The sequence below is a fragment of the Carassius auratus genome, chromosome 24 (assembly GCF_003368295.1).
Source record: "Carassius auratus strain Wakin chromosome 24, ASM336829v1, whole genome shotgun sequence".
In the NCBI taxonomy this organism is placed as follows: Eukaryota; Metazoa; Chordata; class Actinopteri; order Cypriniformes; family Cyprinidae; genus Carassius; species Carassius auratus.
The window spans coordinates 12,076,342-12,095,779 of NC_039266.1; the positions used below are offsets into that span (position 1 = coordinate 12,076,342).

At 36.6% G+C, this 19,438-nt stretch overlaps 1 protein-coding gene across 4 annotated transcripts in view; it reads left to right on the top strand.

Annotated features, from left to right (window-relative positions):
- The first annotated feature begins 63 nt into the window (after positions 1 to 63).
- Positions 64 to 19,438, top strand: part of jph1a (junctophilin 1a) — a 39,417-nt gene continuing 20,042 nt past the window's right edge. For all 4 annotated transcript variants that reach the window (XM_026201037.1, XM_026201035.1, XM_026201038.1 and 1 more), the window contains exons 1-2: positions 64 to 532; positions 2,246 to 3,008. In XM_026201037.1, the coding sequence (XP_026056822.1) occupies positions 154 to 532; positions 2,246 to 3,008 (1,142 nt within the window). In that variant the 5' untranslated portion in view covers positions 64 to 153. The remainder of the gene's footprint in view (positions 533 to 2,245; positions 3,009 to 19,438) is intronic.

Consider the following 19,438-nt stretch of genomic DNA (forward strand, 5'->3'; position numbering starts at 1 on the left):
AATAATAAACAACAACATCTCCATTGTGATTCGTTCCCCCCGGTTTAATCGTTGCTGCTGAACTCGGCTTAGAAAAGAAGGTTTAATGAAAGAGAAAGACAAGAAGAAGCGCACGGCAATATTACGACTGTTTTTATTTTTATCCCTTTCTGAATGACGGGCGGACGGTTCGACTTCGACGATGGAGGCACTTACTGTGGCGGATGGGAGGACGGGAAAGCCCACGGACACGGCATCTGCACGGGACCCAAGGGTCAAGGCGAGTACGCCGGGTCCTGGTCCCACGGTTTCGAGATAGTCGGGGTCTACACCTGGCCCAGCGGGAATACGTACCAGGGCTACTGGTCGCAGGGCAAACGCCACGGACTGGGTGTTGAGACCAAGGGGAAGTGGGTTTATCGTGGGGAGTGGAGTCACGGGTTCAAGGGTCGCTATGGAGTTCGGCAGAGCACCAATACACCTGCTAGATACGACGGGACGTGGAGTAATGGACTACAGGACGGCTATGGAGTCGAAACCTATGGGGATGGTGGTGAGTGCCACTGCTAATGTCATTTATCTTTAGGGATGAGAATCATAAGCAGCTAAACGATTCATCTTGTCGATGTCTCAGTAATTATTCTTTCAGTAGCTACTTTTGAGAAATAAAGAAGACATGCTTTGATTTAAAGGAGACTGTTGAATGATCATATAACAAAACAGGGATAGCCTACATTGTATTCTGTTTACAAAGACAAATAGTCTTACCCATATATCTAAATCGCAGGCCTAAACATACCAAAATATATTAATGTATTTCATTAATTAATTACAGCAAAACTCATATATTTTACTACAATTTGTCATATGAACAACCAGTCAGTTACGACGCTGATTTATGCTTAGGAGTCTTAAGTACAACATCACACTGTGACAGCTGTTGCTTCATTTCGATTCGGACATGACGAAAGGAATAATTTGCGGTTCAGAAAGTGAGTCAGATTAAATCCAGTAACCGCTCCGGCTGAATCTTAATCGTTTTTGATTCACTAAAAGAACCGGTTTATAAGAGTCATTCGTTCGAGGGTCGAACACACAGTGACAAAGCTGAATGTTTTTGATTCACTAAAAAGAATCGGATCAAACGAGTCATTCGTTTGAACATTTGTTTTCTCTTAAATAAATCTCCGAGAGCTTTCTGGCCTGCTGACTTAAACTTGTCGCATTTTATTTATGTATTTGTTTATTTATTTGTTTGTTTATTTATTTTAATTAATTTCCTTTAAAGTACATTAGTGGCATTGTTTTTACATGCAATGTTGCCATGCATTGACATTTACATTATTGCAATAATATTACAACAAAAATAATATTAAAATAAAGTGATAAGAAATTAATAAAATAAGATTAAATAACGATACAATTTACCTGTACATATATTATAAGCATATATCAAAAGATAATGTAATAGACTATGTGTATACATGGGTAGTTTTTAATATATTGGTTATATATTCTCTAAAAACAGCCTCATCATGAGAGTCATTTACTCAGGAACTGTGAACACACTGATCTAGCTGTATGTTTTTGGTTCATTAATAGGAATCGGCTGGCGAGAATCATTCAGACTGCACGGATCGATGTATGTTTTAAGCTAGAGATTCAGTAAAGGTCTTCCAACTGAATACTAGGATGAAATTAAATTTTGAGAATCTTTAACATAATAGAACAACATGAAAAAGAAGTGATTCAAGGTTCCTGATTCTGTTTTTGCCAACTGTGAAGCCACAGACATTGCCATTGGGTGTCAATAACACCCAATATTTTCAAAGTACACTGAAGTAATGCTGGTGACATGAGGGTGAATATTTTTATTCTTTGACATAAATTTGCTTTTTCGGAGCATACATTAGTTTCTGAATTAGTTTTGGGATCTGTGTAATTTGTGTGATTTTAGATTAGGCTGAGTGATGAACACTGTGAACATAAAACACATTTGTCATGCATCACAAGAGATTTTAATTATCTAATTTTCATTAGTTACACTCTTACAGTTCATGAGTTATGAGTTGTTAACAAACATTAATTGATATTTGATATGCTAATGTGCCTAAAGTGCATGCTTTTTATCATTAATATTACCACTGAATACGATTTGAACCAAATTAAGAAAGGTATGACACTTCATGCACTGTTTGCTTACTTGATCTACATGAGTTGTTTTTTTCTGTTGATCTACATGAGTTGTTTTTTTCTGTTTCATAAGGCACATATCAAGGCCAGTGGATGGGGGGCATGAGACATGGCTACGGTGTGCGTCAAAGCGTGCCTTATGGAATGGCTACCATTATCCGCTCTCCGCTTCGCACCTCCCTGGCCTCTCTAAGAAGTGTGCAAAGCAATGGTGCCGTTCTGCAGGACGCAATACCTGACACACCAGTTGGAAGCCGTGGTGGTTTCGTGCTGAATTTTCACAGTGACACTGAAGTCGTCACCGGGAAGAAGAAGGGCCTGTTCCGCCGCGGGTCTCTCTTCGGCAGCCTCCGCCAGCTACGTAAATCCGACTCCAAAACATCCATCTCTAGCAAACGTAGCTCGGCACGTAGCGACGCCACCATGAGCCGCATCAGCTCCAGCGACGCCAATTCCACCATCAGCTATGGAGACGGCGAGGTGCCCGATGAGTACACCCCCATGGAGGACCATGTGGATGCCACCACCACAGAGTCCTACATGGGTGAGTGGAAGAATGACAAACGCAATGGGTTTGGAGTCAGCGAGCGATCCAACGGGCTGAAGTACGAAGGGGAATGGATGAACAACAAGAGGCATGGATACGGATGCACAATATTCCCAGATGGAACCAAAGAGGAGGGGAAGTATAAAAATAATGTGTTGGTTCGTGGGATAAGGAAGCAGCTTATTCCTCTTAAAAACAATAAAACTAAAGAAAAAGTTGACAGGGCCGTGGAGGGGGCTCGGAGGGCGGCAGCTATCGCCAGGACTAAAGTGGAAATAGCAGTGTCAAGGTAAGGCACCTCCTTTGCTGAAAATCTTTTTGTAAAGCCAAAAATGGAAATTCTGGGATTATTTACAAATTCTGGTGTGGTTCTGAACTTGTGTGGCTAATGTAATACCCACTCTTGTTCCTGTGGCTCAGTAGAGCATTGCGTTAGCAAGGCAATACTCTAGGTTGTGGGTTCAATTCCCAGGGAACACGTTAGGTAAAAAATAATAGCCTGAATGCACTGTAAGTCGGTTTGGATAAAAGCATCTGCTAAATGCATACATTTATATATTTATATAAAGAAAGTGAATGGGGATCTGAGCTGTTGAGCTGCAGAATGACAAAGAAGTAGCTATATTCCAAATCTTCTGAAGCCATATAATGGTTTGAATTAGAAAAAAAAAAAAAAAACTGAGCCAAAATTATATCTACTGCAGTTTTTTTTTGCCTACATACTAACCCCCCCAACCCCCCCAACCCCCCCCCGGAAAATTATAAAAAAAAACAAAATTGTTAATTCAAATTAGGCTTAAATAATACAGACACACATTTAGATAGATAGATACACATAAGTAGTCAATGGAAACTCTTGCCTTTGCAACTGACTAAAATAGAATAAGATTAGGTTAGCCAGCCCCACCCCCCCCCCCCCACCCAAAAAAAAAAAAAAACAACAGAAATAAAAATGAATAAAAGCTAAAAAAATAAATTTTGGAAAATAAAAACAATGAATTAAAAACTCTCTAAAGCACATAACAAAATGACTACCACAAACTAATCAAACCTGAAAACATCAAAATAAAAGCTAATACTATATAAAAAAAAAATACTAAATTAAAACTGCTCCACTGTAGCTTTTATGTCTTAGTTGCATTTACACTTTCATATTCAGTACAGAAAAGTTTTCTGTCAAACTTTGGTCTGTTAGTCAATCTTAAATAGCACAGATGTATCGACTGTTTTTTAATACTTTGCTGGCGTGTTTTTGACCTTCTGGAATTCAACAGCATGGATCCCATGTGGCCAGTTCATTATAATCCTTTTTGTAGTCCATGTAATAAAGCCAAATGTGTGTTGAACTAAAACAAACTAAATAAAGGTGTGTGAACTAAATAAAGGTGAGTAAACGATGACAGACGATATAACAAGAATATATGACTCTCACAACTGTAGAGTCATCACAATTGAGTAATATATCATTTCAGTCATGACAGGTGGACTTAAAACTGCTGTGATCAAGTGCACCAGCTTCTGTAACATTCCCTAGATTGTTACTACTTGTACTGTTAAGCTGTGATGTCTGCATGGTTCAGACGTATGGCATATGGGGCATTTATTTAGATGTCATTCATTAACCATATGTCATAGACCTATTTTAAGATGTTGCTTCACACACCAACAATGCTCAGCAAAGCTCAGGTGTTTTTAAAAGATATCCTTTGTTCGTGCTTCTCAAATGGTTAGGAAGTCTGAGTTTTGAAAGGTTGTGCAAACAGCCTTTTTTAGGATTGGTGTCTATTATTTGTCCATAGCTCAGATGCACAGGGAGCAGTCATGAGGTCATACTTCTCATGTATACACTATTATGATGTCTGTTCCCTTGCCAAAAGCCATACTAGACAGACCTTTTAATGGATGTGTTGTGTGAACCAATTATTCAAGGCACACGAATTCATAACATCCTAGACAGGTCTTGGGAAACTCACATGCTCATGATCCTTCCATTGACCAACCAAACAGATACTTCGCCAACATCTAGACAATATTCAAGTATAAGTTATGTGTGAATGTATACACACACTTTATGAACATACTGCATGGATTAGAAAAGTTACTTGCAATGATGGATTATCCAAGTCAGTGATTCATATACAAACAAACATTTTAATATAGTGAAAGCTGTCCTTAAACAAGCTGTTCTTGAACCCTGTGGATGTGCAAAACCCTTGGTTCACAAATTATTGTTTTTCAATTTAACACTAGAAATAAGAGGATCCATAAGAAACATCAATGAAAAAGATATCAAGACTTGTCACAGATGTATGTAAGTTCTTGAATGTAAGTGTTCCTGTAGCTTAAGTGGTGGAGCATTGCATTAGCAATCACAATGTTTGGGGTTCGAAATCCCAGGGATTAAAAGCATTTGTTAAATGCATAAATGTAAATTTTGAGTCACGGCACTGGCACATTTATTATTTCAACTTGATTTAACTGGTTTAAATTTTTTTAGGGGGGTTAAGTGTCAATTTTTCAAAATTTAGATTTATACATCATCTGAAGGCTCAATACATAATCTTTCCATTGATGTATGGTTAGTTAGAATATGACAATATTTAGCTAAGATACAACTATTTGAATATCTGAAATCTAAGGGGGCAAATAAATAAATAAAATACTGAGAAAATCACCTTTAAAGTTATCCAAAAGAAGTTCTTAGCAAGGGAATTAGGAAATTTACGAAATATCTTCATGGAAAATTATATTTACTTAATATTCTAATGATTTTTGGCATAAAAGAAAAATCGATAATTTTGACCCATATAATGTTTTTTGGCTATTGCTAAAATTATACACCAGTGACTTAAAACTGGTTTTGTGGTCCAGGGTCACATATATAAAAACATTTATTTGAAATAGGAATATTTCACAATTGTACATTTTTTCTATATTTATCAAACAAATAGAGCCGTAGTTGGCAAAAGAGACATCTTTTCTAAAGACATTAAAAATCTTGGTGATCCCAAACTTTTGAGCGGTACAGTGCAAATAATTTCCATCTTTTCAGTCAGAATGTGACATTTTAAGGACACTTTTTTCCAAGTTGGGATTGAACCTGTATGTAAACCAATAAATTTTCAGCCCTGATAGCTTCTAAATAAAATGTCACAGAATACAGTATAAGCAGCATTTGTGTTGCTAGTGTTCAGAGGGGTCAAACAGGTTAACAGTTGGTTTGAGTGCCACTTTCAGGCTATTTACAGTTTCTGTATTTATCTTAACATTGAATAAGCCACATAGCACGTAATGGGCACCGATAGCCAAGTATCTGGCATTTGTCCCTTTTAGGAGTGGCCTGTCTTCTGTGGTTACCTCTCCCTCAGTGAGCAGTGGGTCAGGGTTACAAGACTTACGCTCCAGGGACATTACCAGTGCTATGAAATTAAAGTAAAGCCATTTTACTATGCATTACTTGCATTCAGTTATAGCTGAGCAAGAGTCTTGGTTGGCTAGCACTACTTTAAAGATTGCTATAGCTATACTCCTCACTATCTCCAATCCACCCCAGAGTATATTCCCTTCAAAGGGCCGTAAATATAATCCCACAGCCCCCCTCTTCTTTCCTTCAGAGGCAGGGCTCTTGCTTCGGTCAACAGAATCTGCTGTTTTAGGAGGTAGTGTGAAAGGTTAACTGGCGTACTTGGCCTCAGTGTGAAAGGAAACGTGACAGATCCAGTGTCAGGACAACTACAGAATATAACAGGTTCACTTCAGGTGTTAGCAAAGAAAGTCATTGGTGAGAGTGAGCTTTAACTTAGTTTGGACCTACTATTAGGCTGAATCTCGTATTAATGGACAAATGAATAGCATTTCCTTGTTATAACTTCTTAAAGGGATAGTTCACCTAAAAATGGAAATTCTGTCATTAATTACTCACCCTCATGTCGTTCATCTCTGGAAAACAAATTAAGATATTTTTGATGAAATCCGAGAGCTTTCTGACTCTCGATACTTACATGTTCACCGTTAAAAATAGTCCATGTGCCATCAGTGGTTGAACCATTATTTTATGAAGCTACTAGAATACTTTTTGTGTACAAAAAAAAGAGAAAAATAATGACTTTATTCAACAATTTCAGTTTGTTTTTGTTTTGACATAAAATATGACCTTAGCAACGATTTGAAAAATGTGAGGGTCTCTGTAAGGCATGAATATTTATTAACTTTTGGGTGTTGTATGGCATGAACATATTCATATAAATTTCTAAATGTGCCAGAATCATGAACAAACCCCTCGTCCCCAATTTATAATGACAGCTTTGCCCCTGGTTATGCTCGTGATTATGAATGAGAGACTGAGAGATTTAAAAGAGCCCTTCAATTTTTCCTCCCACCTTTTCTCACCCTCTTAACACTCAGCTCCATTTGATATTAGTCATTCACCATAAAAAGGAGGGAGTAGAGGAGCATTTAATTGTTCAGTCAACCTAATGCTTTGTGCTCTCTCTGTGTCGCTCTCTTTATCTCTTACGCTCACTGGTGTGTCAGCAGCACAGAACTCAGGCTGACTAAATATGGCAAGGATGGAGTCAACTTATCAGCTCTGGACAGAAATACATAAGCCAGTAGCAGTTGATACAGCAGCCCATCACTGCCTGGCTGTCATCTGCCCTACGTGCCAATAGACTTCACAAATGTTTATCGTCAGTCGTAACAATGACTTCATCTGCATTAGTCTCTTACCCACATGCAAGCACACAGATATAAACTCAGTGACACACACACACACACACACACACACTTTGAACCAATAAGTTAAGCAAGGAAAGAGCAAAAGATAACAGTAATTATGATTATAATAATGACATATATAATGTACAGATCATTTTGTTGAACATGCATAGATAGATATAGTATAGTATATTACATAATATATATTTTTTGTTTGTTGTTTTTTATTGTTTTATAATTGTCAAAAATCTAATATAAATACATTTAAAAATAAATTCTTAATATCGGTTATCATATCATATTACTAGTGTTAAAAAAATAATGGTTGGTTAAAAAGTGTTTTTTTTTTGTATTTCAGTGTTTTTAAAAAAATGCCTCTTATTCTCACCTATGCTGCAATTATTTGATCAAAAAGACAGTAAAAAGTAAAAAATAAATTATTGTTAAATATTATTACTAGTGTAGTAATTATTATCAGTGTAAAATCCCTGTTTTCTGTTTTAATAATTTCAAAATGTAATTGATTCCTTTGATGGAAAAGCTGAATTATCAGCATTACTCCATCTTCAGTGTCACATGATCCTTCAGAGATCATTTTAATATACTGATTTGTTGCACAATAAACATTTCCTATTATTATCAATGTTGTAAACAGTTGGGCTGTTTAATATTGTTTTGTAAACTGTTGTAAATTGGGATTATTGGATGAATAAAAAATTCAAAAGAACAGCAATTATATGAAATAGAAATCTTGGTCCCTCTTTATATTAAGTGGCCTTAACTAATATGTACTTACATTGAAATTAATCATTTTTTCATGTAGGTACATAGTAGTTAAGGCCACTTAATATAAAGTGGGACCGAAATCTTTCGTAACATTATAAATGTCTTTACTGTCACTTTGGATAAATTACATGTGTCCTGAATAAAATATTTAATGAATGTATACATAATTAGAGAATTCATTTTAAGGTGTACTTTTAGAAAACCATCTCTGAAAGCACATTGTGTTTTGAAGTGTGTGAAAAATCCACTTACAGGAAAGAACAAACTCTGATTGGTTTAAGAAGCCATTCGTTACCTGAGCCACTCAATCCCTCTTATCTGTGTATCGCTGTGGTCGAAATGCAGCGAGGGATTACTTCATGTTGACAGGTTATGAGTGAAGAGCCTTTCCACATCCAGCTCAACGCGGGCCCACGTGAGAGCCACCGTACCCTCCAGCACAGTGCACAGACCACTAAAATTAAACATGCTGATGCCGAACTCCAGACAAGTCCCCTGACTAGAGCTTAATATGAGCAACACATAAAAAGACTGATAGACGCAACCATCGTATTTTTTATGAATGCGTTCTGGAATGAGGACACATAAATTAAAGCTGTGGTGAAAATGGAAAGCACGCTCAATCACATCTCAGTTTCACTCAGAATGCTGCCATAATTAGTTTGTACAGTTGAGAAGTCCATTACTGGATAAGTAGGATGACAGTTCTGATTTAAATTAGGCAGATTTGTCAAATGGATGCAAAATGCGATTTTTGAAATGCTTGCATAATTTATGTTAATATCTAATGATGCACAGCTGTAGTGATTGATATTAGTAATTGCGTTTAAAGCCAAGATTATTGTACCAGCTTTGTCATGCGGCCTCACCCTCCTTTTTGGACCATCACATGGTATTAATTACAGAAACATCTCTGTGTACAGTAAATAGTAGGAACGGCAAAGCATTGGCATGTAAAACTGCTCTGATCCACACCTCGGGTCAGACCAAACCCATGTGGAACAGCCTTCAAAATCTCTGGGTATTAACTAATTATAATATATATCTTATTCAATTCCCAGTGCTATATCTCTGGCCTTTGTTCAATGCCACCACCATTTCCTAAGCTCATTATATAATTCAGAGGACTTTAAATCCTACGCGCTTATCATAGCTTATGGAAGTCTATGACCCAATATGGATATAAGAACTGATATATTGCCACACTGTACAAAAATTATTTACATGGCAGTAAAACTATTTCAGGGACCTTAAAACAAGATATAAATGATCAAAAAGTTTTTATATTTAAATTATATTTATAATTCATTTATACTATAGTGCATAAAATCATTAAAATGTAACCTTAAAGAAGGACAAACAAATGGTAGTGGGGTAAGAAAATAAAAATTAAATTAAATTCTGGATTGATATTATAAAATAATTTTGCTGTATGATAAATATATATTTTTGACCACCATTCAAACGTTTGTGGTTGGTAAGATTTTTCAGTGAAAAAAGTCTCTTAAGCTCACCTAGGCTGCATTTATTTGATCATAATTCAGTAAAATATTGCAAAGTATGAAATACTATTTAAAATCACTGCTTCTATTTTAGCGTAGGCTTACAAGGTGATTTATTCCTGTGATGGCAAAACTGAATTTTCAGCAGCCGTTACTTCAGTGTTAAGAGTCACATGATGCTACAAAACCATATTATTATGCTGATCTGGTGCTCAAAATTTTTTTTTATTATGAATGTTGAGAAATGTTGTGCTATTTTGTATTTTAGTTAAAACCATGACTTTTTTTTCAGCATTTATTAAAAATAGCATTTATTTTATTTATGCAGCATTTATTCATTTTTTTCTGCCACTTTTAATCAGTTTAATGCATCCTTGCTGAAAATGTATATCAATAATGCATAAGTAAACAATATAATAGTATTAAGACCTAATACTAGTAGTATTAAGAAGTGAAATGTCCTGTTCCCCTTTCACCTATATTATAATGAAAGATGTGTGCAGGAGTTGACCATTAGGGCCATATGGATTTGTTTGCATGTGAATCAAAGCAGTAAAGTGGAAGACACTGCCCACTTCACCTGCTTGTATCGACCGCATGCTTGTGAACAGAAGTAGAGGAAGCAGAGGGCAGGAAACAGTTTTACCCTAATTAAAACTGCAGGCTCAATGCAGTCAGTTGCCAGGCAATGTGAAGTTTTCTCTAGCAGAGTGCTGCGAATGCTGTACAAGAGACATCAAATTTCTCAACGACGTGCGTGATTGTGTGTGTTTAAGCTCCCAAAGCTTTCGCTTGGATGCGCGACACGTACTGTCCCACTCTGCTGGAAGATGCGTGTTTGTATATGCCAGTGTTAAGTGAGTATATGCGATCCTGAATGCGTTCCATAGCCATAAAGTCTTTATTCCACTTGGCTTTATAAAGCTCTTGCTATTTGTTAACACAGGGCCAGATGATGTCTTGAAGCACCTGCCAGAGTGCTGTAGCGTTGCCATGGCGATTGCATCCCGTCATCCTATCAGCCATGCACTGCTTTTTCTGCAGTAGAAGTGTTACTGTGAGGGAGGCAGATGGTTTGCTCCTACTTCCTGTTTATTTAATTAATTAATTAAATAAAGAGCGAAAATTAGAAAGCGATAGCAGCATGACCACTGTGTACTGATCACAAGCTAAAAAAAACAGAATGCAGATCTCACTGAACGGATGCAAAGATCACAAGCTCATGGCAGATATAAATAAGGTTCACTAATGGATGAACTAGTGATATCTTTGATAATCAGTAATACATGTATATTCTCAACTTTAAAGATGCCATGAAATTAAAATTAGGGATGCACGATATATCGGCCACCATATCGATATTGGCCGATAAATGATAATTTTTCTGTTATCGTTATCAAACCATTAAGAGAATTTGGCCGATATCTTAGAGCCGATAAATAATACATTATTTTCTGCAGAGACACTTCAGACTGTTCAACATGATGATTTTTAATTGCTTGAAATATCATTGAAAACACTTTGAAAAGGAAAATACAACAAACTGCAACGTGCAGGGCAAGTCTGTAATATTATAATGAGATTATTAGTTACCGTAAAATAATGTAATGGAATCTTTGTTCGCCCGAGTTTTAGCGCGTTGTTAAGGGAAAAGTGCATCCACAACAGATCCACACGACTAGCACAGTTAACATTATTATAAAACGTTATGATTTTTTCGGTTTGGTTTCCGTGTTTCAGCGCGTTGTTCCGGGAAAAGCCAAGAGCGCATCCACAAGAGAAGTTACACATTCTGATTAGCACGTAACTTAGTTCGAGTTGATTTGTGCATTTGGTCTTTTTTTACATATATAAGTTGTAATATTTATGTTGTATAAATATCTGAATATATGATGCATTTCCCTGTGTTGTATAAGCTGGGAGCACTTTATTATATTATGTTTACCGGTGTTCATTCAACTCTTCAGTTTCAGCACATGCAGCTGCACAACAGCAATGCACCACATTAATAACTACAGTATAACTGGGATTGGGAATGTCATAAACATAATATTATAAAGAGAATATTACCTTAATAAAAAAGTTTATTTGCCGTGTTTCAGCGTGTTATTACAGGAAGAGTTTTCTACGACCCATCTGAGTATTCGGGTTGTAATGCGGGTTTTACATTGCAATATTGGAAATAGGCTGCTTCTGTTTTAAACCGTTAAGGCAGGCCAGTGGATATCATAAAAGCAATGTGCAAACTTTGTGCAAGTCAAACTTATGCCAGTGAACGTCTTTCACTATGATAGTGAAAGTAAAAACTTATTGTGATTTCGGCATCTGATGACATCAGAGATGCCAGAGACAACAAGAGACGAATCTCCTAATATGTGGTGTATATAACTGGTTTAATTTATTATGTCTCTCTTATGGCCCGAACATAGTGAAAACAATGAGAGGAAATGTATTTCATGTTGAACAGGTTGTTTTTGGAAATTGGTGCATAAAATAAAGCTGCTCTTTTGCTTCATTGATGAAGTGTTACTGAAGTGTAGCAATTTTATTTAGGCTATAGGCCTATAATTAATTATAGGCAATAATAGAATGGTTTTAAAATACATTTTTAAAACATTTTCAGTGAGGAGTAGCCTAAGCTAATAGCCTATTTTTTTGTGTGTGTTTTCCTCACAGGTTGTGAGTCACAGCGTGTCAGTTTTGTGGTGGTGTGCTATGAAATTGTTGTGAAGCAAATTAATTGTAATATTAATTTAATAATAAAAGTAACTTCATAATAATAGCCAGCCAGAAAAAAACATGCCTACATTAATTGGAAATGCCAAATCTTCTTAATAATTACAATATTTAAAGGGGGGGTAAAATGCTCGTTTTCACTCAATATCCTGTTAATCTTGAGTATCTATAGAGTAGTACTGCATCCTTCATAACTCCAAAAAGTCTTTAGTTTTATTATATTCATAAGAGAAAGATAGTCTGTACCGATTTTTCCCGGAAAAACACGAGCGTCTGTAGGCGTGACGTGTGGGCGGAGCTAAAGAATCACGAGCGCCAGTAAGCTTTTGCGTTGAGAGCGTTTGGAAGCTGTGACATTACCGTGAGGAAAAAAACATCCAAAACAAACCATGGCTAACAGTCAGATTCAGTGTATATTTATGATCCAGAATCAGATCCAGAGGCTGAAATTTAACAAGAGCAGCATCAGCAACGACGTATCTATGTGGTATGTACTGAAACTGTATATATTTGCTTAGCGGTTTTGGAAAATGACTAAGTTCCACTTTATGTCGTCTTTTTTTTTTTTTTTTTTTTTTTAAGCTGTACATGTGGAAAGTGCAGTTTGATGACAACATCGCATGTTGTTTACTTGATGTGCTTACACGCCGATAGCTAAGTTAACAACACAGAGATATTTGAAGCAGTTTTACTCACCGCCTGCGGTTCCAACACACAATCGTGACCCTTTTTCGTTGGGACTGCATTATCCTTAAGAAATAAACGATACGCAAATCCGGCGTCAAACTGGGCCTTGTTTGTAAAACAAGCATCTTCGAAATGCAGGGAACAAACAAAAACACTTGCACAACTAGTGCCGGACTAAATCTAAAATATCTTAAACTGTGTTCCGAAGATGAAGGGAGGTCTTACGGGTTTGGAACGGCATGAGGGTGAGTCATTAATGACATAATTTACATTTTTCGGTGAACTAACCCTTTAATATAAATTCTGTCCAATTTTATTGTGTTACTTTCATTAAAAAGTAGAAGCCTCTTTTAATTTATTTTAAATCTCACGTCAGGTTCTTTCGCAATGATTGTTTTAATGTTACACAACGTGTTTAAGTCACCCACCCAAGTGGAAGGAGACACAAGCACTGCGTCCGAAATCTCATACTGCAAGGAGTCAGCAGTGTTTTGATTTGAGGATGCGGGCAAACGTAAAGAGAACGTCGTGGCGTGTGTGCATTGCAAGATAGAGCTGGCATACCACAACTACAGACATCCCAACCTGCAAAAAGTCATTTCAGGGAGGTATCCCGAAGACCCCCCCCCCGCCCCCGCCCCCCCAAAAAAAGGATGGAAATTACTCTCAACTGTAGTCACCTTCTCCATGGTATATGCAGCAAGAACCAATCAGCTGGTACCAAGTCATTTAACTCTCTAAATAACCTAACGTCGAACCTATGCCGTAGCCTACGCATTGATACATATCCTAAACTGTAGCCTACATCATAGTCTGACGTGCTCCTCTCTAAAAATCTAACAACACCTCAGTTTTATGTGGACCAGTACCGCAAGCGCAATTATTGGTCTGCTAGAACCAATACCTCCATGTGTACTCGAGTTTTGTGTTTATGTGCACTTTAATATATTTTAATGTTATACTTTCTTATATAAAATAAAACAAGGCAAAGAACAAGTGTCTTTTTATTTATTATACTTCACAGCATTATACATCATTAGTTGTCCGTGACAAACGGTGTTGATCTGTGTTGGCTTTTGCCGTGGTCTGCAGTCCAACAGAATGAGTCAAGATGAAGGAAAGATATTCATGTTGTGACTGACATTACTTCTGGTTCATCACATTGAAATGGAAGGTCAAGTCAAGCTCACTGCATTGTGCAGTACAGTATTCCAACCAGCAAACTGTGCTCCTTTTGGCAAATATCGTAGCTCATCTGGGTTATTCTGTCCATACAGGAAATTTGCAAACTATGTAAAGTATACATACTATACACTGCAGTAGCAAAAGCACAGTATGGTATTTTGCTATTCAGAACATAGCTCATGCATTATGTTTGTGATGAAACTAAAGAGTATTAAGTATTTATCAAAAAATTTCAAGGGCTTTTTAAGGAGCTCAAGTTATGCTCAGTTTAGTGGAGGCATTTTGTAAAGCGATGTGCTGAAATGCCTTGGGTCAACTCAGGACAGCAGCCTGTGAGGCATGAAAGCATTACTTTTCACACTGATCTGAGATCTGTCATGCAGTTCCTTTGATTTTGGCATGTGAATATTTGTTATGGGCAGTGTTTTCAAAGACTACATGTTCTAAAGATTCTAAAGATGTCAAAAATTATAACCGTAAGCTACTTCTGCTTTCTCATATTAACACAGAATATCAGATGAGGTTTGCTTTGAGTAAATGTGGCTCTTTGGCTTTGATATCACACAAGAATCCAGGATGATTGTGAGCAGGTGATATCTGGAATACTTGAAATAGTCAATGACTCTTCCACTCAAACTATGTCAAAAAGAGATAAAAAAGCAAATCCAGGCAGAAATGCCAATGGACTGGGTATTTTCTATTTAATCAAAGCTGATTCTGCCAAGCATCTGTCTGTGTTTAAGTAATGGATGCTAAAAGGATGGTGTCTCTTTAGACTTTTTGGTATATTGATGCATTGAACATCTCAATAACCTGAGTATTGAAAATCAGGTTTCTTTTTTTATTTCAGCCTTGACAGAAATTCTGAAATGTGCAAATTTATTCCACCCCTGTATCAGAATTTGAGTGACAAGTTGGATGAGGTGGAATATGTGATTCTTTAGGCTGATCACACTTTTTTTATCCTATTTTTGCTCACCAAAGTATGCCTACACCAAGAAAGTTTATTGGCATAAATTATTACACTAAACCCACTGCAAATGTTGAAAGATGATCAATATAGAAAAACCTTGGAGTACATCCATGCGGTGATGTCAAGAGTGTGTTTTTTCTTTTGTTGTGCCAACTATCTGTTTTTTTTCAAGTGTAAAGCACAGCTTTGTTTTTTATTTATTTCTCAATGCTAGTGCCTGCATTTCTTCCCAAGTCTTTTCTCATTTTATACTAGAGAAATTTAGGGTCTGCTTTATCTAGATTGAATTTAGCAACTTGCAACTTAAAGGGTTAGTTCACCCAAAAATCTAAATTATGTCATTAATAACCCACCCTCATGTCGTTCCAAACCCGTTTGACCTCCGTTTATCTTCGGAACACAGTTTAAGATATTTTAGATTTAGTCCGTGAGCTCTCAGTCCCTCCATTGAAACTGTGTGTACGGTATACTGTCCATGTCCAGAAAGGTAGGAAAAACATATCAAAGTAGTCCATGTGACATCAGAGGGTCAGTTAGTAGTTTTTGCTATTTTTGGACCAAAATGTATTTTCAATGCTTCAAAAAATTCTAACTGCCCCTCTGATGTCACATACTTTGATGATGTTTTTCTTACCTTTCTGGGCATGGACAGTATACCGTACACACAGCTTCAATGGAGGGACTGAGAGCTCTCGGACTAAATCTAAAATATCTTAAACTGTGTTCCGAAGATAAACAGGTCTCACGGGTTTGGAACGTCATGAGGAAGTTATTAATGACATAATTTAGATTTTTGGGTGAAATATCCCTTTAACCTAAAATCAGTAAGACTAACAGAATATCAAAGCATTAAGATCTTAGTGATTACAACTGCCAACTCTATTTTTGTCATCAATGTTTATGTACATTGCCGTGCCTGCTCAGCATACCATTTAGTTCCTTAACTCATTTGCAAATCAACACAGCTTGGATAAATGATTATGTTTTGTTGTTTATTTTAGCAAGGCATTAATTATGTCTGCGTAATACCACATTCCCACCTGCTGGTAGTCTGGCATTAGACATTGCATGTATGTAAAAGCATTGTGCTAATTGTATACGATTTAAACCATGCTAAACACTACATTTAAATATCTGACTGAATATTTGTAGTGTATTCCTCTCTATGTGCTTAATGCATTTTTCTTGTATTGTAATGCAGTTTCAAAATGCTAAAAGCTTTCTGATAGCAATAATAATTGTTTCATCATCTACTCAACCTAAGTTCATTCCAAACACTTTGGTTTGTTTTTAATGAAAATCGGTTTTCTCTTTAACTTCCACCACCGGCTCTCCCCTTAGGCTTCCGTAGTTCAGAGTGGACTCGCCCTCCCCCCGCTTTCCTACAGCCGCACACAGACAACATGACAGTTAACAGCGCAGAGCTCGTTCCAAAGAAAGGCACCGTTTCATCCGTTACAAAGTGTGTTTAAAAGCCGTTGCTACAAAAGGTAGCAGCACAACAAATTTATTCCAGCATCTTAAACAGTAGGGATGGGTACCGAAACCCGGTGTTCTGTCGATTTGTCCTAAGCTGTCAGATTTTCCTACCTCCCACTAAAACAGTGGGTAGTACAATTCCACAACGAAAAATGCTACTGTAAAGTTATGGTTTATTAACGTCTACACCTACCACAACCCTAACCATACCCTTACAGTACTGCAAATACAGTAATTATGTGTTATATTCACGGTTGTAGCTAAAAGGGATACAGTCACAGGAAACCAACAATAAATATTATTTTCTACCACTTAGATTGCGTTTTTATTAAAGTCTACACCTACCCCAACCCTAAACCTACCCTTACAGTAATGCAGATACATTAAATATCGTTGTTTAGCATGAGACAAAGGAAGCAATATTGATGTGCGTGTGCGCAGTAAACCCGGGTAGGAAAATCTGACAGGGTAGGATAAAATGTCAGGACACCTGTATTAAACTGGCCCCGGGGCTAAATTATGAAAGACCGTAGTATCAGTAAGATCTGACGCTATCGGTTCTGCTTTCTGTACTGGAGGGGGAAAAAAATTATGTACTATGTATTTTCCTTAATAATGTTATCGTGCACGTTTTATCTCACCAAACATTTCTAATGTGCGATCATATTAAGTCGTTTGTCTGTGAGATCTGCGAAATCAGAAAAACAGAACGAAAACTCCCGCTAAATAATAAAGAGTGACGATGGCGGAGAGAGCAAAACGTTCCAGGTGTGGTTATACTTCACTAGCGTTAGGGAGACCAGATGAGATTATTCAAAGATCAACAGTCTGTCTAGTGTGCCACAAAAAACAACAACATTAAAATCATGAACTCAAATGTCAAATGTAAAAAGAAAAAATCAATGACTGTTGTAACAGTGCGTAAATCAGACCTTTCTGTAATGCTAACGCTAATGAGTTTAAAGTTTTGTTAGCACTTTATGAATACCACTGTGACAAGTATGTATTTTTGTAATCGATCTAATTTTGTCATTTTGGTTACATTTATTTAACCAAAAGATTTTTTATCAAAGATGGACACACAATTTTATTTTTTATTTATATTTTAATTAATTTTGAAGGTGCATTGTGTTACTGTAAGTTATTAGAAAACTGATAAGCTACATTTTCACTGTTTACAATGGCAGTGCCTGCCGTCTCGTTTACAAGCATGTTTTGAGGCTTGATTCCTGTTACACTTATGCACAAAGGGGAAATTTAGATTAAACTGCATAAGTGAAAATCAGAATAAAATAAAGAGTACATTTGTTTTGAGCAATTTCTTTGTCGGTTGTAGTTTGTTTTTAAATAGAAAAAAAAAAAAAACGATTAAAATCTAAAATCGGGTTTGGTTTGAAAAAATCGGAGATTTTTTTTTTTTAAGCCATATCGCCCAGCCCTAATATATATATTTATATATATATTTTTTATATTAGTCTTTGCTGTATCTTATTGAACCCTATACTTTTGAACAATAGAGCATAGTTAGGATACTTTTATTGAGCCCTTTTGTCCTTCGTGGCAAAAGTATCAGATGTGTGCACAATATACTGTATGGAAAAGACATGTGTGAAGACTTCAGTTTGTCATTTTGTTTTGCATAGAAGACAAAAATCATACAGGTTTGGAACTACTTGAGGAGGATGAGTAAGTAATTGAATGTTTTTTTATATTTGGGTGAACTATCCCTTTTAGGTACTGTTTATCCAGTGCTTCATCAGCCCTTTTCATAGCCTAAAGGGATTTGTTAACCAAAATCTCCCTCTTATTAGTTATTCAAATGCTCAATACTCAATACAGGTCTTTGTTATGATTCATCACTGAGAACTAGAGTTTGATTTATGTCTGTGTAGCATGTAAACATCTTGGAGGGAAGATTTTGGCTTGTTGAATAAAATGCAAATATCTTCTGTATAACTGAGGAAATGTGGGAGGGAGAAGGTCACAGAGAGAGAGAGAGAGAAAGAGGCAGGCACATACCAATTGCCAGCACCGGCTCACAGCAAAACGGTGTCAGCAAATGTAGCAGAGATTCCACAAATAGCTCTGGGTGGAAATGGACCTTTTGCTGTGATCTGGAGGCAGCCTTTGCTACCAGAATCCTCTTCTTAACCATCATATGAAAACTTGCAAAACTGATCTCAGATCAGCCATACTAGCTCTTCTCAATGTGGGCCAATGGCCTGAGGGGGGACCAGCCAATCCCGCAGGCACATAGTAAAACATTTTTCTTGGGCCTGGCCTGAAAGGAGGTCACAGAGAGGGGGTGAAATTCAAGTGCACCATTAAAATTAGAGGGGTGCAGAGATGGGGTTTTAAATACCCGGGGTCTTGAAGTAGAGAGACCGATGCATTTTGAAGAGATGCGGTATAAGAAATATATAGAGATTTTAAATTGTTAGTCTCTTTTATTTTATAATGCTTTGCATGCTTTTGTACAGTTAATGTACAACAAGTCTAAACCTCTGAGACCACACTGAAAATATGGGATTTAAATTGGCAAGTAATAAAATATAGTAAATAATATAAGCAATATTAATTATAAACAATAATGAATTTTGTATATTTTTTATAAAATGTAAAACAGACAAGCTTTAAGTTTCTTAATAACATATA